The sequence below is a fragment of the Pituophis catenifer genome, unplaced genomic scaffold (assembly GCF_029215685.1).
Source record: "Pituophis catenifer annectens isolate HBS135680 unplaced genomic scaffold, rPitCat1.0.hap2 SCAF_3, whole genome shotgun sequence".
NCBI classification, from domain to species: domain Eukaryota; kingdom Metazoa; phylum Chordata; class Lepidosauria; order Squamata; family Colubridae; genus Pituophis; species Pituophis catenifer.
The window spans coordinates 163331088-163353814 of record NW_027256883.1 but is presented as its reverse complement, the minus strand read 5'-3'; the positions used below and the strand labels follow the sequence as shown (position 1 = coordinate 163353814).

Genomic DNA, 22727 nt, shown 5'->3' with positions numbered 1-22727 from the left:
TGGTACAGAATTGTTTTGTTTCCACCTATCCATTCCTGCAAAGTGTGTGTGGAGTGTGGGTGTGTGTGGACAATATGTCTGGAGCTCATGGTGGACATTAAAAAAAATCCCCCACCCATACTTTCATTGACATGGTTTACACTCTTTTCTTCTTAAAAGAATATCATATGTTTTGTACAGTGAATCTAGTCTTTTTGGCTTATCTAAAAAATCATGGTTAAAACATTCCTTGGTGTGATGCTTAAACTTATAATAGGGGAAACAGAGAAAAAGAAGGGTTGAACTGTGTGAACATGAGATTCATTATAGTTTATTCATGTACATGGGAAAAATAGCTTGTATTTATATAAAACAAAGTCTTACAGTACAGTTTGAGATCCACTTTTTAAAAAGTTCCATTGACTTAAAGGAACTTATTTCCAGGTATGGAAATGTTTGGGTGGGCTGATTGGTCATGTGGAATAGCCCTTAGTGTCTTTAATTCTGTGTGTGTGTGTGTGTGTGTGTGTGTGTGTGTGTGTGTGTGTGTGTGTTTTATTTCAGTTATGTTTTGGTACTAGGTATCTAATGAAAACTTGTATGCAATGAAAATATAAAGTGTAGCTAACAAACGTGTCTTTCATTTTATCTAACAAAAAATTAGCCTTGTCATATGTTAAACACAACTCAAAGATATTAGAAAGTGTCATTCCATAAAGTCATCTGTAACAGATTTACTGAAACTACCTGTGTTGGTCTGGATTCATCTTTTGCCCTGATTTTGTTTTGGTGATTTTCTGTATTTCAGCATTTTCTTGCAAAGCAGGTGAATTCTTGGATATGAAAGATCAGTCTTGCAAGCCATGTGCAGAGGGCACATATTCTCTTGGGACTGGTGTCAGGTTCGATGAATGGGATGAGTTGCCTCATGGATTTGCCAGCATGGCAACCAATTTTGAAATTGATTACAACCTCTTGGAGTCCTTGGGAAACTGCACCAAGTGAGTGAATCTGTTGTTATTAATGCTGGGATATGTCTATTTTGAAAGTCAACCTATATGCCAGCGAGTGACCTTAAGGCTGCAAATTCTAAAACTTGACAGCATTTTGAGTAGGAGTGTTTATGAAACATTGCAGCTAATTTATCTCTAAGCGTGGGATCTCAGAATAACATTATCTCCTTTGTACATTACCACCAGTGCTTTAGATTGAATTTCTAGATTTTCTACTTTAGATTGAATTTCTAGATTTTGTTCAAACATTAATGCCTTCTTTACTTGAAAGTAATAGGGGAAGAAACTGAAAACTGAAGCAAGGTGAGCACCTGCCAGTTCAAAGAAAGACAATGACTGGCCCAAGGTCACATAGCTAGCTTCATGCCTAGAGTGGGACTGAAACTCAAGGTCTCTTGGTTTCTAACCTGGTAATCACTACACCAAATTATCTCTCAGTAGTGATTTACCTTTATGCTGTTTAGATGAAAAACTGGTCTATTAGAAATTTCTTTTTCTTGCTACTTTCTTGGTGGCAGTGGAGTGGTGGTGGTGGCAGGGATTTTTTCTGCACTTTTTAAATATTTCTTTTTCATTCTTTTTGATATATTTCTGAATTAGGTTGTTATATCTTTTTAATATAATTAATAAAATTATCGGGGAGGGGGAGAGAAACTAGTCCAGGAAATGCTTTAAAGCAGTTATTTTCAACTTTGTGCCTTCTAAGCATGCAGACATCTGCATCTGCCATACTTCAGAGTGGACAAAGGTTTTCCAATATAATCAGTTAAGCAAAAAGAAAGGTATCTATATCCCTTTTTCATTATTGTATTACATTGTACACACACAATCTTGAATCAATATGCTTTGGCCTTCAGGTGGCTTTATCCATATATGCATATACAGTAGTAGAAATGAGTGTATAGATTATATGCTGTCCATTATGAAATTAGTATAATATCAATATGGCTCAACTACTCCAGATATGCAGCTTTTTTGTTATATAACCTTGCTTTCAAGACCAAATTAAATCCGATACAAACAAATTACAATTAATCATTCATAGATATGATTTTGTTTTCTGTGGAAATACAAGATCTGGCATTTGACTGTGTAACTTCTTCAGTCAAAATGTAACTCTCTTGTAATATCTTGGGAATACCTGTTTGCTGGTGATGTGCAGTAGTACTCTCACAACTGCTGGGCTCTTTCTTCTGTTCCAGATCAACATGGATTCCTAAGGGAGATTATATTGCCTCCAACACGGATGAGTGCATAGCTACTCTGATGTACGCTGTTAACCTCAAACAATCTGGGACCGTCTCCTTTGACTACATCTATCCAGACAGTAACATTGTCTTTGAATTCTTTGTATGTTTCTTGCAATTCAATTAAAGATTCTATCTAGGTTTTGATTATTTTATGTTATATAAGAGAAATTTTCAATTATGTGCTGCCTTTCAGAAACTAATCACTGTTTTCCAGAATTTGCATTCCATGTGATCTGGTATCTCCTCCCAGGTTGAATAAAACTGTTTCTATTTTATTTAAATCAAACACCACTAAAATTCATGTCCAGTAATCTGTTTGCAGTAATCTGTTAACACCTTCCAGATATTCTTTCTTTCTTGAATTGCATTTGCTCATGAATTTTGGTAATGTTCTGGTGAGCTTTCAAAACAAAGTGATAGCTTTTGTGCTCCTTGAAGAAACAACTTTGTTATTTTGGCACTTCTTTCCATAACTATAATAATGTTATAACCAAGAAGATTTTTCCAATATTTTTTTCTAGTCCAGAACTTGTTGCTGGCATGTTCTTCAAAATGCACTTTTGATGACTTTGCAAATTTAAAGTATATTGAAATGCATGTTTCAATATACTTTTAATTAAAAGTGTTGTTTTAATTAATATTAGTGGCTCTATTCTTTTATATTGAAAGAAGTAGTAATAGAAAAGATTCCCATGGATTATTAAAATGGGCATTAAAAGATTCCAGCTCACATGTTACAATCTAAATAAAATAGTCTAAGTGTGCTAGAATCAGCCTGAACACTTTAAGCAGCCTGTATTTTTTTTAGTAATCAAGAAAAGCATACCATATTTCAATGTGCAGCCTTAAATATATAAATTTTTAGAGACTGAGCTATAAGTGCCAAAATGGTAACCAATATTAATTTAATATTGAAGTATATCAAATGTTATATTATTTCTTAATGTTCTTACACAAGATCTTGGGGAATTGTACATATTCCACAGGATTTTCAGGATTGTTTGAAAGGTATCACAGTTCTAAAAAGTTAGAATATCATTCGTTATTCAAACTTGTAAAAAGAAGTTTCCATCTAGCATCAAAAGTAGAGCATATGTTCAAATTGTATTTAATTGTGTCACCTTAAATAGGTACTATGGAGAATCCAATAAATCTCTATTCCTGTGAACAGAAATGGCATCCTTATCTGCATCTTCATTTATTGTAGGTTCAGAATGACCAATGTCAACCAACTGTGGAGGATTCTAGGTGGATGAGAACTACAGAGAAAGGTTGGGAGAAACACAGTGTAAGTATACAATGTTTTTAAGCTTAAAACTGCAGCTAGCAGTAACTTGAGGAAGGAAAAATGTATGAACTACTGGGAACTAGCATTGCATTTCAATATACATATAATCTGAGCATTTTAACTAGATTTTTAATATCTATAGGTGGAGCTAAGTCGTGGCAACAATGTCTTGTACTGGAAGACAACGGCTTTCTCTGTTTGGTCCAAAACCCCCAAGCCTGTGTTGGTGAAAAATATTGGGATTACAGGTATGTGTTTTGTCAGTTCATGCACTGAATCTAATGAAATGGTGAGGACCAGGATTATGACAGATCGCTTCTCTGCTCCCCTTGAACAGAGCAAAATTCACCATCTTCTATTCTAGAAGATGATTCAGAGAGACACGAGTACTTTGAAGACTTCTCCAATCAACCATGTTTATATTCCATATTTTCTCTTTATTTTATTTTATTTTATTTATTTTATTTAATCAAATTTCTATACCGCCCTACTCCCGAAGGACTCAGGGCGGTGAACAGCCAAGATAAAATACAGATAATACAAATATTAAAAAAAAATCCCTTAAAATTATTAAATATTTCGGCCGAAACACAGATTAAAACACCCAATTTGTAAAATCACGAATTAAAAAATTTAAAAATTTAAAAGATGGGAGTTAGGCCAGGCCAGCTTGCTGAAATAGAAAAGTTTTGAGAGCACGGCGAAACGTGCGCAGGTCCGGGATCTTCCATATCTCTGGGGGGAGCTCGTTCCAGATGGTAGGTGCCCCAACAGAGAAGGCTCTCCCCCTGGGGGCCGCCAGTCGACACTGTTTGGCCGACGGCACCCTGAGGAGCCCCTCTCTATGGGAGCGTACTGGTCGGTGAGAGGCTATTGGTAGCAGAAGGCGGTCTCGTAGATATCCCGGTCCGATGCCATGGAGCGCTCTAAAGGTGGTAACCAAAACCTTGAAGCGCACCCGGAAGACCACCGGGAGCCAGTGCAGCTCGCGCAGGAGGGGGGTCACATGGGAGCGCCACGTCGCTCCCATAACCACCCGCGCGGCCGCATTCTGGACCAGCTGAAGCCTCCGGGTGCTCCTCAAGGGGAGCCCCATGTAGAGAGCATTGCAGTAGTCCAAGCGGGAAGTAATGAGAGCATGAGTGACCGTATTTAACGAGTCCCGATCCAGAAAGGGACGCAACTGGCGAATCAGGCGGACCTGATAAAAAGTCCCCCTGGCCACGGCCGTCATGTGCTCTTCTAAAGACAGCCGTGAGTCCAGGAGGACACCCAAGTTGCGAACCCTCTCCGTGGGAGCCAGTGACTCGCCCCCAATAGTCAGTGATGGCACCAACTGACTATATCGGGATATCGGAAACCACAGCCACTCGGTCTTGGATGGGTTGAGCCTGAGTCTGTTTCTCCCCATCCAGATCCGCACGGCCTCCAGGCACCGGGACATCACTTCAAGGGCATCATTGGGATGGTCCGGGGTGGTCTCAGAGAGTTTTGTGGTCAGGGCAGAATTGCAATTGTAGGTGTACAGTTTTTGCTACAGATTGTGACAGATTGATGAGGGGACTTGGAAACAGGAGATGGAACTTTATGAGAGGGACCTCGTTTGAGATTGATTGATTGATTGGTTATCTGTGTGAAATTAGTCTCATGGGTCAGAAAGGTATTGCCTATCTCTAGTGCAAGTTGCTGCTGGTGGTGTTCAAAGGATTATTTTGCCTTCTTTTTTCCCATGTTCCCTAGGTGTGGCTTATACTTCTGAATGCTTTCCTTGTAAAGCAGGCACCTACACTGCCAAATCTGGTTCTTCCTTCTGTCAGCAGTGCCCAGCAAATTCTTTTTCTTCCAAAGGAGCTACTTCCTGCCAGCAGTGTGAGCCAGCAAATTACTCAGGTAATACATTTTATGCCTCAGCCATTTCTTTGATGTGTAGTTGATTTTTTGTACTTTTTAGGCAAGTTATCCCACATTTCCAGCCATGATAGGTTTAGATGTATAAATTGTCATCTTACATTGGCCCCTCTTTGCTTTTTAACTTCACTGCACATGCTCTGTACAAACTGAAAATTGGGTATCATTCTCTTTTATATTTCTAATCCATTTTTGTCTGTGTTTGCCATATCCTTGCCCTAAATTCTACAATATTGCATGCTAGATTTTGTTTCAGCTTCACTCTGTTGGCACTGTCTTATTCAGCAGCAGCAGCCACAAAGGTAGGCAGGGAACTGCCTTTTTTTCTAATAAGGTTTCTAACAGTCGAGGGTCACAGAAATCATGGCAGTGATGTTACTGGAAGGACTATGCCTAGGATTTGAGGCCTCTTTAAATAATTTGAGTGGGGGAGTATTCTTGGGTTTAACAACAAGAGCAAAAAGAAATTATAGCCTTAGCAAACCTATAATTACTTCTTGTGTTTGAAATATTGTAGAAAAACTTGCTGCTGAATTTTGATAATGTGGTCTTGGGGGACTACAGAAAAGGAACAAAGAGGCTGCAGGTGATAATTTAGCATACCTGATTTACTAGTTCCTTTCAGCTTCCTCTGGCACTTTTCAAAATTTCAAAGTTCAGAAGAAAAACAACAAATGTTGAAATATTTACTCTGTGCTTTTGCTAACACAAACACTAGGATATACAGTACTGTATTGTTTGAATTCTTCCTGTCATGTTGATTAAAAAACAGTAGAAACTTTGTTCAAATCAGAGTCTCCTTTACAATGAATTGATTCAGCCCTCTTTGAAACTTTGATGGCAGAATTAGAAATTTATGAAGAGTCCACAATTTTTACAAGCTTGTTTATTTGTACTTATCCTTTTCACTGGCAATTTTGAAAGTTGGAGAAAAGAGACAAGAGGAGAAGGAAAATAGAAGGTGGACCGGCTAAATTTGGGAGTGCTTTTTAAAAAGGCTTGTATTGTATGATCACTCCACACCATTCTCATAATTTAATGAGGTTATAATTCCATACAAAATTCTGCTGTTTTTTATAACTGGTTCTGAAATATGGCATGGTAGCCCTAGGAGATCTCTATATGGAAGCATGCTGGGTCTTTTTTAGATGTGGTGAATTCTTGGAAAAGGATAGCAGATTCAGTGTGAGCCAACTTGTACCTGTATGGAATAATTTAACCCATGAGGCATATAATTTGAAACCTAAGTTCAAGATTTGTAGCCTCATCCCTTTAATTTTTCCTGAGCAGTAGCTAGGCTGACTGGGTATAATAATTGTAATCAAAGAACATGTGAAGACTGAGAAAATCTGCCTTATTCTCAAACGTATTTTTGTTGTTGATGATGCCACATTAATCCACCAGTGACTTGAGATAACTATCATCAATGTTATCCTTATATGTATATCCTTATGTACACTGAGAGCAGGGTGGATAAAAATCAATGATTTTTTTAAAAAAATCAAAAAAATCAGATTTTTTTGATTTAAATTGGATTTTTTTGATTTAAATTGGATTTTTTTGATCTTTATCGAATTTATTTTAATAAAAAACTTTTGGGGTAAAAATCTATCGTAAGATAGTTTTCTATTTAAGATACATAAATAATTTAGTTTATTCAGCATGAAATGGAGCTTAGTTATGTAGCATGAGGCTGTATATTCTGCAACACTGGGATTATCGGTGAGTCAACAGTGGGTCAAAGGAGTAGCAGAGATGACAGTTGCTCTTTAAAAATTATGATTTAAATCGAGTTGATTTAAATCAAGCCTTTTTACTAGTGATTTAAATCATGATTTAAATTGTGATTTAAATCAACTCGATTTAAATCAAATCCACCCTGACTGAGAGCATATACACCAAAGACAAATTCCTTGTGTGTCCAATCACACTTGGCCAATAAAGAATTCTAATTCTAATTCTTACACACACACACACACACACACACACACACACACACACACACACACACAATATATATATATATATATTTATAATTTGTATAGCTTATTGCTGAAAATGTTCCTGAGTCTCTCATGTCTGCATGGATTTAACTGCTGTTTCTTTTGCAATAAAGAACCAGGTTCTTCTTCCTGCAAGACTCGCCCAGCCTGTACAGATAAGGACTATTTTTATACCCACACGACCTGTGATACAAATGGGGAGGTATGCAACCTCTAGAATTCCATACAGTAGTGGGATGCTGTTTGGGGGGCTTTTGAAGCACAGCCTTGATGATCAGCATTATTCAAAATGTTTTTGTTGCAAAGTGTCATATGCGTATAAATAAGTAGGGAATAGCAAGCACTTCCTTGTGGATACAATAATCAGAATGATTACCAAGACCTAAAATAGATAAGGATTGGTTCACACATCCCACATAGCCAGTGTTTATTTAACTTTAAGGAGAGTCAAAATATTTGTTACCAGTTCCATGAATATTGAATCTGGGACTTCAAAGGGCTGTGTGGGCCACCTAAAATTCTTGGAGGTAGCAAACAAAATCCCTTCTCTCTGTCCAGCTGGGTTGAATTATGTTATCTGAGAAAAGGGGGAAATTATTAAATATATGTGGTAGGAAGAAAGGATTATTACTTGTGTGAATAGTAATCATAATGAATGATATATTTTTTAAAATTTAATTTATTAAATCAAACAGAACCAAATGCCATTTTGATCATGGCTCTGCCCCTTTTTTTTGGTTTTGCTTATAGGTTTTGGCAGAAAAGTCCCAGTTAAAGCTAAGTTCAGTGTATGGTCATTTTTTTCTTCTTCATACATACCGTATTTTCTGGCGTATAAGACGACTGGGCGTATAAGACGACCCCCAAATTTTCCTTTAAAATATAGGGTTTGGGCTATACTCGCCGTATAAGACTACCCCTCTTCCAACGCACACCAAATAAAAATTAACAAACATCAACTGGCTCAGTCACAATGTAAAAGCAGCTGTGCTAGACCCAAAATGGCCCCTGAAACAAGCAGGAACCTCACACAGCCACAAAAAGCCCAAAAAAACAACTTTCACACTTTACACACACACAACACAACACAACACAACACAACACAACACAACACAACTGGCTCACCACAATGTAAAAGCAGCTGTGCTAGACCCAAAATGGCCCCTGAAACAAGCAGGAACCTCACACAGCCACAAAAAGCCCAAAAACCCAATTTTCACACTTTACACACACAAAATTCCACATACAGCTTTGTGAGATTTTGTGTGTTTGTGTAGTTAGAGTGAAACACTACAAAAACATACTAAATCTCAGAAAGCTGGACAAATATTATTTTATTTTATTTTTATTTTTATATGAAAGCTAAATTTAAAACTTCCTAAACTTTAAATGGCTAGGTCTAAAAAAGAACAACTAAAAAAAAAACCCAATTAACTATTTTTTTTAAAGATCCCAAAGGGGGAAAAAACTTACCCAATAGAACAGAGGTCTCCAACCTTGGCAACTTTAAGACTTGTAGACTTCAACTCCCAGAATTCCTCAGCCAGCTTTGTTTTGCTGGCTGAGGAATTCTGGGAGTTGAAGTCCACAACTCCCTGCCTGCTTGATTGCAAGCAGGGAGTTGCTTGCTGATGGAATGGATTCAGGCAAGCGAAGCAAGGCGAGCGAAGCAAGGCAAGCAGCTAAGGTAAGCAAGCTGGAGGGGGAAAACTTTTTTCCTTCTCCATGGCTTTGGCGATCCCAGCTGAGTTGCCTGAGTGGCCTCGCCTAAATCTTCTCCCTTTTAAGTGTAAATTCTAAATTTTTAATGGATTTTAAAATATGGGTATTTTAAATTATGGGTATTAATTCAGCCAAATTTATTTAATTCATTTTATTCAATTTTAAATTTTGTATATCTATGTGTTTTATTTCATGGCTGTGCACCGCCCTGAGTCCTTCGGGAGTAGGGCAGTATAGAAATTCAATAATAAATAAATAAATAAAAATTAGCAGATCGTCAGGGCTTGGATCGTCAGAGCCATGTGAAAGGAGAAAAGTTTTTTCCTTCTCCATGGCTCTGGCGATCCCAACTGAGTTGCCTGATTAGCAGATCGTCAGAGCTTGGATCATCAGAGCCATTTAAGGCTCGTCAGAGCCTTTCCGGCTGGTCTGCCTGGTTACAGGAGAACGACACCCAGCGTATAAGACGACCCCCGACTTTTGAGAAGATTTTCATGTGTTAAAAAGTCGTCTTATACGCCAGAAAATACGGTATTTGTATTTTTGTGTATATTTGGGGAAATAGAGTATACCATAGTATACCTGTGAAAATTGTTCTCATCTTAGTAACACTGGAAGTTATAGTTCAACAACTTCTAGAGTACTGTAGGCTGTATGGATTGCATACTGTAGATGTATGATACCTTGCTTTTTGGATAATTTGGACCTCAACTCACATTAACCACAGTTAATATGACCAGCAACAAGGGAGTCCTGGAATTGTGAACAAAAATATCTGGATACCATGAAATTGTTTATACTACTGTATGAGAAGTGACAATTATAAATCCTTTGGCATATAAAGATGCTGTAAAATGTTTTATCTATGAATGAATGACTGACTGATTGACTGAATGAATAAATGAGTGATACTTTTATCTTCACAGACACAGCTAATGTATAAATGGGCTGAGCCTAAAATCTGCAATGAGGACCTCCCCAAGGCAGTGAAATTACCTCCATCGGGTGTAAAGATGATGTGCCCCCCTTGTAATCCTGGTTTTTTTAAGACAAATGCCAGCACCTGTGAGCCTTGCCCATATGGAAAATACTCAAATGGGTCTGGTAATGCTATTCTGTTTTTTTTCCTTCTGAATTAGGTAAAACTCACATAAATGAGGTTCTCTAAATGGTTTAAACTGGCACCGTGCTCTGATCACTGGGAACCGCCTCTAAAAAACATGAACTTGGCACTTCCTGGATTCAGTAGTGGCATAAAAGAAAATTCAGTCTTTTATTATGGGAGTTTTTCTTCTCTTTTTCCCCTTATTCATTGTTCTTTCTAAAGGCAACAGGGCTATGGGACTATAAATAATACTGGTGGAGAGGTAATTCCTTGGTTTACTTAGATTAACCTTCCCCAGTACTATGCTCCAAATTGTGTGCCTTCCACTACACTAAAATACAGATTTTTCTTTGATGAACCATCCACAAAGCAGGAAAAGAAGAAAAAGCCAAATGAACAAAGAATGTCAAGAATACTGATTTATTCTTGACCTTGATATACCTGGCTAATTTGGAACATGAAGAATTACTCCCTGTATAACAATTCACTCCATTAAAACAAATGAAAAAAACAAACCATTAAAAGGTCATTGTGACTGCTCTACAAGTTATATGTCTTAAAAAATGCTGCCTGCTTTTATGAAAAATTTCAAGACAATGCAAAAGAAAACTAAGCCAGAGTAAAACGTTTAATGTAGTGATTCTCAAACTTGGCAACTTTAGGACATGTGGCCTTCAGCTACCAGAATTCCATAGCCGGCATTTCTCAAATTCTGGGAGTTAAAAGTCTGCATGTCTTAAAGTTGCCAAGTTTGACAAATATCGGTTTAGTGGGTGTTCTTAAAAGGACTCTTTTAAAGGCTGCTACTATCATAGCTGTACTTTATTTTACCATTGTTTTAGAAAGTGCCATTAACCTCAGCACCAGTTAAAGACTTTCATTAGCAGTAGTGATTCTTTTCCTGACTGTGTATGTGTTTGGTGTTTTTTTTTTTTTTAATTTGGTTCTCAGGTTGTACCAATTGTCCAGTTGGCACCGAGCCTGCGCTAGGCTTTGAATACAAATGGTGGAACACACTGCCAGCTAATATGGAGACTACAGTCCTCAGTGGAATCAGTTTTGAATATAAGAGAATGGCAGGTATCCTCCCAAAATGTGTATTTTTACCTAATGCATTTGGATAATGCAAGGGTCCCTAGTTGTGTTATGTGTCTTTATTAGGTTGCACCATCAGACGGTTTACGAACCAACCCTAGACTTGTTATTTTACTCTTATGGGAATGGATAATTTATTTTTTTATAGTAATTTTATTAAAGATTACAATTACAACAACAAAAACTAATACAAACTAAAAAGGGAACCAGAAAGGAAAAAAAAATAGAGAAATAGAAAAGAAACAATAAGAATATAGTAAAGAAAAAGAAAAGAAATAACAAATGACTTTCACTTCATCACAACTGTAGACAATTTTAGTAACTTATCGCCTTCTCTTAAAATACAACAAATGATCTATTCTTCTCCTAGCCTATAAACAAATCCATACAGCCTCATCACTTAAGTCCCGATGTCATCAAAGTCCATTAAGGATTATCAAAGATAACTACATTTCTATTTTAACCTTGATCAAAGAAATCATATTCTTTCTTGAGTCACTTATGACCTTCCATACCAATGTCCCCATTGACCTGGCTTGCAGGAAGCTGACAGAAAAGGTCTGGCAAACAACCTGGTTGCCAAACGCCCAAATTTTGTTCATGTGACTATGGAACTTCAAGAACTGGTCATAAGTACCTTCATACAGTGCCTTTGTAACTTTGAATAATCACTGAACAAATTGGTCATAACTCAAGGACTACATGTAGTAAAGAAACTCAAAAATATGACTTTCTAGAATTCTATTTGCATTGAGTTCTAAGCACCAGAAAAGCAGCCATAATTAGGAGCCATATATGTTCTAGATTTGTTTCAAGGTTATAAAGAACTTGTCTCAATAAGAAGAGATTAAGAGAGTTTTTATTTCAAACCACATTGTATTATGCAGAGTTTGCAATGCTCTGAGGATTCCTGCCTTGCCCTAGGTTTAGAGAAGAAATTGTTCGAAGTCCCTTCTAACCATGTGATTCCATGATGAAAATCAAATTTTACAGGAGTTGAATGACTCCCTCATAAATCAGCATCTCTAAATCTCCTGATTTTTCTGTTTTTAGTTTTATTTCAAGGAAAAAGGAAAAAGAAAGAAAAAAGGTAGAATACAATAAGGAAAAAGAAATATATAAATGACTTTCAATCTTCATCACTACAAGTATAAACGTATTTAGTGACTCTTCATCAACTTTCAGGTTACAAACCATTGTCTCTTCATCTTAGATCCCATCTCTTATTTAGAAAACCTCTTCCAGTTTGAAAACTTCCTTTTCTAAGTCATTATCTTGGTCTGTCAGTTGTAAATTCACTTTTGATACCTCTCTATCTTGTCAGATAAATTTGTTCTACATCTGTAGATAACAATTTTGGGACATAGTCTGTCCATAGAAGAAGACATCATTATCAACATTGTTGATATTGTGGCTACTCTCTTCTGATTCCATTATTCAAAAGTCTCCTGTATTTTCATTGTTATGTTTTGCATCATTTTACAGGCTAGTAAATCTTTACTTAAAAACTTTAGTCCCTCTAGTGTCCACTTTTTGAAATTATGAAATTGCTTAACTTTGTTATGTCTTGTGAAAACCAAAACAGAATCTATTTCTCATGAGAAATGTTGTGTTCTTTATAATTAATCCCAAAGTTTTATTGTAATTTACAATATTCCAATTTTATCTGGATTCTTAATCCATTAATAGCTTTCTAAGATCAAAACTTTATTTAGTTTTTTGCTGTTTATTTCACATACTTTGAATTCTAAAGCTTATGATTAAATTTTTCTTCTGTTCAGAATTGAAGGCAGACTCACCCAGTGTTTTCAAAATTGTTGTTCCAGAAGGTTTCTAATCATTTAAAAGTAGTTAATGTGCAATTGGTGATAGCTGTTCTTCAGTCTCCTTGCAAACAGCAGCCATCTGGATCATATGTGGGCAACCTCCTGTCATCCCCTTGTTTGAAGAGGTTCCAAAGAGCGGGTCTATTCATGGGCTTTTTGTTTTTCACTGCAGTTGTCAGCTCCGCTTTCATGGAGACATTTTCAGTTCTCCATTCCTCTCCTGGAAATCTCTTTAATATGCAATTCTCAACCGACCTCTACTGCATGGCTATATGTTATCATAACTTTCTATTATCTTGAGTTCTTCTTTCCAGATTTGTTGAGATTCCAACCTCCAGAATTCCCCAGCTAGTACAGTAGCAGCCCTGATCCCTGGAAAACTTCTCAAATTGTGATCCAAGTTCTTCTAGAGAAACTAGTTTGAAAATGTTAGGGAGTGGATGGGAATAAGTTCAAAGCAATAGATTCCTTGTGTTTCTGTGAAGAGAATGTACAAAATTTCACATTAAATATGATATTACATAATGGAAAGAATAACTTTTCTTCAAATTGTGGTTAAGTGGTTAACTCTTGATTTTTGTTTTCAGGGTGGGAAGTGGCAGGTGACTACATCTATACAGCTGCAGGAGCTTCTGACAATGATTTCATGATTTTAACATTGGTGATTCCTGGCTTCAGGTAAGGTCACTAGTCCAAATTAAGCTAAGTATTGGAAATGCATTAGGTAAAGCAATGTGAGCAGGTACAATAAGTAAGTGGAAAATACAAATAAAGAATTAATCTAAGCTGTGTGCTTAATTTCTAGATAATTTCTTCAGTCAACAGTAGCTTCTGGCTAACCTTGCCTGGTATTGAAAACTAAGCAGGGCTGAATCTGGTCACCGTATGCTACATAGAAAAATCAATAGAAAGGGTCCAAAAGAATGCAGTGGCAAACCCCTGTTGTACTGTTATTAAGAAAGCTGCATAAACAAATTTAATTTCTCCCAGTCAGTGTTCTGCTTGCATTACTTCACGATGATTAATAACAAATGGCAGAAGGAAACAGTGAAGGAAAGATTGAGCTGATTCTTAACATTCTTAACATAATTTTAAAATGTGATCTTTAAAACTGGGCACAGATTTTATTGTTTTGTCACAACCAAATAAATGTGCATAGAGTGTACTGACATGCTGTACACTGAATCATCTATATGATTGAAGTGTGATTCCATTGGAATATCTTGTTCTGAATATATTTGAAGTGGAATGTAGATATTCTGTTTACCTAGTTACTGAAGTAAACAGCGATAATTGAGATGTTTCATTTATAGCTATTTCTACAATTTATGAGTCCTGCTTATTCTTTTGCAGTCCACCACAATCAGTTATGGAAGACTCTGAAAATAAGAAGGTAGCAGAAATCACTTTTGTCTTTGAAACCATCTGCAGTGTGAATTGTGAACTTTATTTTATGGTGGTAAGTTTTTATCCAACATCTAAAACCAAGAATTATTTAGGTGTATTGTTTATTCATAGACTTATACCATTTCATCTTTGGTAGGGTATGAATTCTAGAACCAATTCCCCTGTAGAAACCTGGTTTGGCTCCAAGGGAAAACAATCCTATACGTACGTTGTTGAGAAGAATGCTACCACGAGTTTCACATGGGCCTTCCAGAGGACAGCATACAACGAAGCGGTAAAGACTGAGAAATCTGTTTTTTACTAATTCTTCAAATATCCTTTTAGGGAATTCTCATCAAGAATTAGGTTTATTCTTAAAAATAGAGGCCATTAAAGTTAGGACTATGCCCACCATTTCCTGCAATTGTCCTGCCTTCTCTATAACTGAATACTTTTCCTACACAAAGGCATTCATGACAAGCTATGTTTTCTTTCAGGGAAGAAAATACACAAATGATGTTGCCAGATTGTACTCCATCAATGTGACCAATGTCATAGATGGTGTAGCTTCTTATTGCCGGCAGTGCGCTTTGGAAACCTCTGGCTCATCCTGTACTTCCTGCCCTCATGGGCACTACATTGACAAAACATCTGGTAGTTGTTCTCCATGTCCATCAAACACTTACCTGAAAGCTCACCAACCTTATGGCAATCAAGCTTGTATCCCTTGTGGCCCTGGCACAAAAAATAACAAGGTAATATATTGTCCTCTTTACTGTTCGTAATTTCTGTACAGTGACAACTGGAGCTACATCATTATTTGAACAAAAGTGCAACAAGAGGAGTGTAAATATTGGAGTTGACAAAGGATTGTCACTTAAAATAATGAAAGCAATATCAGGGCAATAAATTCCAATAAAATATTAGATTCAGATACATTGCCAGAAAGTAGCAATTTGTCAGATTCTTGATGTCTGCTCAAAACCAAGTATGATCCTTCTCCTAACACAACTCTCAGAAAGTCTCTTTAGCAGAATTCACTGAGAAGAGCTGAGTTTTAAGAATGTCAGCAACTGCATTCTGTCTCCAATCAATATGTCCCAAACCACATTCAAGTGGAAACTTCTTTACTTTCTTTCTAATCGCCATCCACTGAATCAGGAAATGATGGCTCTTTTCAGTTATAATGAAGGAGCTTGCAACAGGCAGCTTACATAACATAGAAAAAATACTATCCTGTGCTTCTGACAATTTTCCAGATGGCCAAATTAGCTATCTATTATCTTATTACATAAAATATAATTTTTTATGAAATATTGTCCATGTAGTCCTCGACTTATGACCACAATTGAGCTCAAAATGTCTGTTGGTAAATAAGACATTTCTTCAGTGAGTTTTGCCCAATTTTATGACTTTTTTTTGCCACATCTGTTAAGTGAATCACTGTAGTTATGTTAGTAACACAGTTGGTAAGTGACTTTACTTGTCAGAAGGTCACAAAAGGTGATCACATGACTTGAATTTTGATTACATGACCATGGGAATGCTGCAATGGTAGTATGAAAAATGGTCACAAGTCACTTTAAGTGCCTCTGTAAGTTCAAACGGTCACTAAATGAACTGTTGTAAGTGGCAAACTACCTGTATGTGTTGCTTGGCAGCCGACATTAATCACCCAAAGAGCCAAGCCAAGGATAGCAACCTTTGTGCATCGGCCAAATTCACTTTGGTGGGAAGGATGGCTATATATATTAGATAGATAGATAGATAGATAGATAGATAGATAGATAGATAGAGAGAGAGAGAGAGAGAGAGAGAGAGACGTTTCATTGCATGATTTTGCAAGAGTGCACAGAAGCTCAATATCTAATAAAAATTAACTTGAAAAGTCCAAACTCATTGGAGATTTTAGCTTTCTCACTCCAGATCTTGTGAAATTTAGAGGCTCAAGCAAGATTTTTGCCATTTCTTTTTTGTATCCTCATGACATAAGATGGTATTTGTGAGAGAGAAAGCCCTGTGGGTGCTGGAATGCCAAGTCCAAAGTTCAGTGCATAAAATAGCAAACAAAACTTGGCCTTCAGCAAAACTAACTATTCTGTTCGCTCAACAGTAGTAGGAGCTTCAGGATTTCTTTTGGAGCTACATTTTCAGTTATACACTGTGCATACACAAAGAGCAAAATGTTCTTTGAAAATGTAATCTTTCCTTTCTTCCAGCATACAGTGCTGAGCATGGTACAATCTCTCAGTTGGTCATAAATTTACAGAATATTCTGAATCTGAAATGTTGATCTTGTTATTAAATCGTTGTGATCTTTTTTAAAAAAACTCATATAGCTTTTGTGGGCCTAGATAAGCAATGACTGTAGCTGTAGGGATAGCAATAATAAAATATGCTAAATTAGCATATTTGATTAGATTTAATTTCATGTTCCTCAAATCATCAAATAATTTGTATGGATTTTTGTTTTATTGAATCAGTGTAGATTTCTCTTAAACACAAATAAAATTATATTCTTTTAGAAACAGTAGTTACTTCCTGCCAAAACTGAAATAGCACAAGAGCTGCTAAGTTCTTCCTCTCCAATGTTCTGTTTTCTATAATCATCCAGGTTGTTTGGGAAAGCAAGGCTTGTCTGAGCAGAACCGTGAGGGATTCAGGAGCTGGTATTAGACATCTCAGTAACACTTGAGTGTCCTTCTACTGTTGCTGACAAAGTCAACAGTTTCTAAATTCTTCTGCTGGGGTGTGTTTTCTTTCTCTCTTTAGATGCATTCTCTGTGTTACAATGACTGTCACTTCTCAATCAGCATGAAGGATAGGACTCTGGAGTATGACTTCTCCAGACTGGCTTACAGCACCTCCTTTTTAGGAGAGCCAAGCTTTACTTCAAAAGGCCTGAAGTACTTTCATCACTTCAACATCAGTCTATGCGGAAATTATGTAAGTATATGTTTCATGAGGCAAGCATCAGTGGAAGCATCAAAGATGGTGTAGTTTGTCCATTTAGAGTGGTGTTTCTCAACTTGGCAACTTCTCAATTCCCAGAGTTACCCAGCTAACAGTGCCAGCTGGCGAATTCTGGGAGTTGAAGTCCAGACATCTTAAAGGTGCCAAGGTTGAGGTGAAATGGGGTGCAAGAGTCTTGTATTTTATTATATGATCATATCTGCATCCTCATTGACCTTCCATACTTCAGTTTAATTTACAGTGGAATGCCTCCTAAGGCAAGAGTGGTGGGTGAGGGTGTCAGATAAGAAAGCATAGACAAAACGTTTGGCCACAGAGAAGGTCAGAAAGATGATATTAGCAGAAAAAATTATACCAGCATTTTTTACTGTTTCATAATAATAAATTGAAAATAAATTCTAAACCGCTAATGACAAAAAAGCCTTTTTTGCAGAGAAAACAAAACTTTGAAAAGTTAGCATAGCATAGCATAGCATAGCATAGCATAGCATAGCATAGCATAGCATAGCATAGCATAGCATAGCATAGCATAGCATAGCATAGCATAGCATAGCATAGCATAGCATAGCATAACAGAGTTGGAAGGGACCTTGGAAGTCTTCTAGTCCAACCCTCTGCTTAGGCAGGAAACCCTACACCACTTCAGACAAATGGTTATCCAACATCTTCTTAAAAACTTACAGTGTTGGAGCATTCACAACTTCTGGAGGCAAGTTGTTCCACTGATTAATTGTTCTAACTGTCAGGAAATTTCTCCTTAGTTCTAAGTTGCTTCTCTCCTTGATAAGTTTCCACCCATTGCTTCTTGTCCTACCCTCAGGTGCTTTGGAAAATAGCTTGACTCCCTCTTCTTTGTGGCAGCCCCTGAGATATTGGAATACTGCTATCATGTCTCCCCTAGCCCTTCTTTTCATTAAACTAGATATACCCAGTTCCTACAACTGTTCTTCATATGTTTTAGCCTTCAGTCCCCTAATCATCTTTGTTGCTCTTCTCTGCACTCTTTCTAGAGTCTCAACATCTTTTTTACACCATGGCAACCAAAACTGAATGCAGTATTCCAAGTGTGGAATTATAAAGTGGTATTAACACTTCATATGATCTTGATTCTATTCCTCTGTTTATGCAGCCTAGGACCGTGTTGATTTTTTTGAAACTGCTGGCTCATATTTAAATGGTTGTCCACTAGGACTCCAAGATCCCTCTCACAGTTACTACTATTGAGCAAGGTACCACATATACTGTACCTGTGCATTTTGTTTTTCTTGCCTAAGTTTCATTTTGTTAGATAGCGCCCAATGCCCAATGTTAGATAGCGCCCAAGTTGGAAGACAGATCTTTTTTGAAAACTATTAATTTTTATTGCATTTAAGCAAATGCAAACCTGACCCTCCTGACCCTATTTAATGCAGGAAGAGTCACACATTCTTGGACAGAGAAATATGTTTGTCCCTGTACATCTTTTGAACCCCAATTCTGCAGCACAATGCCCATATATTTTTTATGATTACAGGTAGTCCTCAACTTGCAACCACAATTGAGCCCAAAATTTCCATCATTAAGCAAGACAGTTAAGTGAGTTTTGCCCCATTTTACAACCTTTCTTCCCACAGTTGTTAAATGAATCACTGCAATTGTTAAGAGTATTGTGGTTGTTAATTGAATCTTGTTTTCCCGATGACTTTGCTCGTCAGAAGATTGCAAAAGTTGATGACATGACCTGAGGACATTGTAGCTGTCATAAATACATGCCACTTGCCACACACTTGAATTTTTATCACATGACTATGGGAATGCTGCAATGGTTGAAAATCATAAAAGTCATAAGCCACTTTTTTCAGTGCTGTTGTAATTACAAACGGTCACTAAACAAATGGTGGTATCTTGAGGGCTACCTGTACAATATTTCAAAAAGAGCATCTAACTTTTTAATAGCAATGAGAGACAGGGTTGCTATCAAGTCTTCCATTTTGTATTTTCTTGAAGGGAAAGAAGTCTGCTCTCTGCATAGATAATGTCACAGATATTCATCTTTTGGACAAAGACACTGAGTTCTCCAAGTCAACTTCATCCTATGTATGCCAGTCCGTCATGATTCCTTCCGAAGTGATGGGTTACAAAACCATGGTCTCTTCTCAGCCTGTGAGCCTGGCAGATACCTTTGTGGGTGAGAGCCATTGAAAAAAAATTAGCCTCTTTACTGAACAGAAGTCAAAAGCAGTTGCCAGGTGGAAGTGCCATACAGGTGATCTTTAATAATACTGAGCCAAATCTGGACCCAGTATTGGAAGAATCACTTTTTAATCACTGACACAGAAGAACAAAACCATTCTATAGAAAATATTAAGCAGGGGGATCCTTTTTCTCTTTAAAAAAAGCACCAGGTGTCCATTCTCTGTTCTGTTTTCCATCACCTCTCTGCAATTCGCAGAAATCTTCCTCCACAGTTTCTTGAGGCTCACCAATTCCCTTTTTACCACTGCCCAGTCTTCTCTCCAAATACCTTAAGTTAAAATTGTGTCACAGTCTCTGACTATTAATGGTTTAATGGTTTTTTTTTAATAACAAAGGAAACCGCCTCCCAATTCAGAGATGGGGGACAGGGGGGGATGGGACCAGTGGTGGGTTCTGCCCGGTTCCGCCGAGCCGGTAGCAGTGATGATATGACATCACCGAACCGGTTCTGCCCCCCCGTCCTCCCACCCCGCATTATTCTTACCTTTTATTTGGTCCCACCCCCAATCTATTGCTGCCTCCTGAGTCCCAGCCCATCGGCTAAAAGGAAAAAACCTGTTTAAATTCTTGCTGCAGGGCTTCAAAGGGCTGCCCTACAGCTGATCAGTGTTAAAAGGCAGTGTGGTGGTAGACTGGTGCCTCCAAAAACAAATAAGTAGACCAGTGCCTGCAAAAATAAATGAGTAGACCGGTACAGCTCTGCAAGCACTTAAAGGCCTGGTAGACCAGTACCTCTGCTAAATCTTAAAGAATTGACACATGACCATCAAGCCATGCCCACAAAATAAGCCACGCCCACAGAACCGGTAGTAAAAAAATTTAGAACCCACTCCTGGATGGGACCCATAATATTTTGACCACATACACACTCATAGTAGAGCCATTTCCACACTTGTCCCCTGTGCCTGTACCTCTTGGCCCTTTTTCACTTTAGTTCTTCTCATTCTTAGAAAAACAAGGTTATGGTTCATACCACTCATCATGCTTTACACACACACACACACACACCCCAACACTTCTTTCTTTTTTAGACTAGTGTAAAGGTGAAATACACTACAAATCTTGGAACTGGCAAATAAATAGCCAAAAAAAAAATGACATACTATTAGCTATGTGATATACTGTGCAAAATAAATCAAGGCTTGCTAGATGCTCTAGTTCCAGTTTCAATTCCTGAAAACAACTATGGACAAAACAAATGTATTTATCAAACACAGTAATTAATACAACATGGGATTTACCTTCTGATGCAGAAAATCTTTAACTTAATATATTTTGGGGAAAAAATTAGATTTATCCCTAAAATCTATCTTTCCTATGTGGTGGTATTCTTATTGATTGGGATTTAATCTCTAGGAGTAACAACAAAATCTACTCTGGACAACATAACTTCTCATGCTGATTATTTTCCTGCTAAAAATGGGGACTTACCTGATGTCATATTCTTTTATAGGTAAGCTAAAGAACTACCAAACAAGGGTATGGTAAAGTTTTAACCCCAACTTGTTTTGTGAAAAAATGGTATATATCTGACAAAAATTTCCTGGCAATATTTCAGGATTTTGGAAAAGTTTGGAAAATTTATAGCTTGTGAAATCTTACTTTCCAAACCAGAACATAGTTAGAAATAATATAGCAGAAAATGCTGTTGTTGCTCTAGTGTTTGTTGCTCTAGTGCATTTTTATTAACAATGAGAGGGCACTGACTGCCCCAAACTATGCACATGGACCTAAAGTTTGTACAGTTGTATAAGCCATGCTCATTCTGTTTGGGGCAGAGGAGGAGAGGGAGGGGGTCAAGGAGGAGGAAAAGCTGATCATTGACCCCTTGGATATTGGGGCAGAGGCAGGGGTGAAATCCAGCAGGTTCTGACAGTTTCTGGAGAACCGGTAGTGGAAATTTTGAGCAGTTCAGAGAACCAGTAGTGGAAAGTTTGAGTAGTTTGGAGAACCAGCAAATACTACCTCTGGCTGGCCCCAGAGGGGGGAGGGAATGGAGATTTTACAGTATCCTTCCTCTGGACTGGGGAGGGAATGGGGATTTTGCAGTATCCTTCCCCTGGAGTGGGGTGGGAATGGAGATTTTGCAGTATCCTTCCCCTGGAGCGGGGTGGGAATGGGGATTTTGCAGTATCCTTCCCATGGAGTGGGGTGGGAATGGAGATTTTGCAGTATCCTTCCTCTGCCATGCTCACCAAGCCACACCACGCCGACCAAGCCACGCCCATAGAACCGATAGTAAAAAAAATTGGATTTCACCACTGGGCAGAGGTCAATATTGACCATTTTGGCAAACCCTGGTTTAGTTTTTCTTAAAATAATGACTTTTCTGAACTGCAGATCCAATGATGTGACCCAGACATGCCATGATGGAAGAGTAACTACCATTAGGCTGAGATGTGACCCCCTAAAATTTGAGTTTGGAGCTCTCTCTTTACCAAGGTAATGTCAAGATATTGAGTTGTTATTTTTTTTCTCTCCTTCCTCTGCTTCAGGCAGATAAAATACTGTCTGAAGTGCCAAGTGCACATGCTTTTGTAAAATTTAAGGAACCTCCCTGTTCTTAAAAGATTGCTTGGCAGTGTGGGATTTCTTAATATTACAGTGCTCAGCTAGCTTCTGAATTTATTCCTTGAGAATGAGCCTCAAAAAGTATTATTCTACTGAGGGAATTTCTATAGTTATCAGCAGACTACAGGTAGTTCTCAACTTACAACCACAATTGAGCCCAAAATTTATGTTGCTAAGTGGAAATTTGTTAAATGAGTTTTGTCCCATTTTATGACTTTTCTTGCCACATTTGTTAAATGAATCACTGCAGCTGTTAAATTACTAACACAGTTGTTAAGTGAATCTGGTTTCCCCATTGCCTTTGCTTGTCAGAAGGTGGCAAAAGGTGATCATATGACACAGGGATGTTGCAACCATCATAAATGTGAGTCAG

The 22727-nt window shown here is 37.6% G+C and overlaps 1 protein-coding gene across 3 annotated transcripts in view; it reads left to right on the top strand.

The window, feature by feature from the left end:
* The first annotated feature begins 804 nt into the window (after window positions 1–804).
* Window positions 805–22727, top strand: part of ELAPOR1 (endosome-lysosome associated apoptosis and autophagy regulator 1) — a 29268-nt gene continuing 7345 nt past the window's right edge. The window contains exons 1-16 of one of the 3 annotated variants that reach the window (XM_070939678.1): window positions 805–980; window positions 2195–2342; window positions 3450–3530; window positions 3673–3778; window positions 5271–5420; window positions 7555–7643; window positions 10090–10267; window positions 11220–11348; window positions 13777–13867; window positions 14543–14648; window positions 14733–14870; window positions 15073–15330; window positions 17348–17521; window positions 19535–19715; window positions 21140–21236; window positions 22124–22225. In XM_070939678.1, the coding sequence (XP_070795779.1) occupies window positions 820–980; window positions 2195–2342; window positions 3450–3530; window positions 3673–3778; window positions 5271–5420; window positions 7555–7643; window positions 10090–10267; window positions 11220–11348; window positions 13777–13867; window positions 14543–14648; window positions 14733–14870; window positions 15073–15330; window positions 17348–17521; window positions 19535–19715; window positions 21140–21236; window positions 22124–22225 (2189 nt within the window). In that variant the 5' untranslated portion in view covers window positions 805–819. The remainder of the gene's footprint in view (window positions 981–2194; window positions 2343–3449; window positions 3531–3672; window positions 3779–5270; window positions 5421–7554; window positions 7644–10089; window positions 10268–11219; window positions 11349–13776; window positions 13868–14542; window positions 14649–14732; window positions 14871–15072; window positions 15331–17347; window positions 17522–19534; window positions 19716–21139; window positions 21237–22123; window positions 22226–22727) is intronic. The other 2 variants (XM_070939679.1, XM_070939680.1) reach the window with 2 other exon arrangements.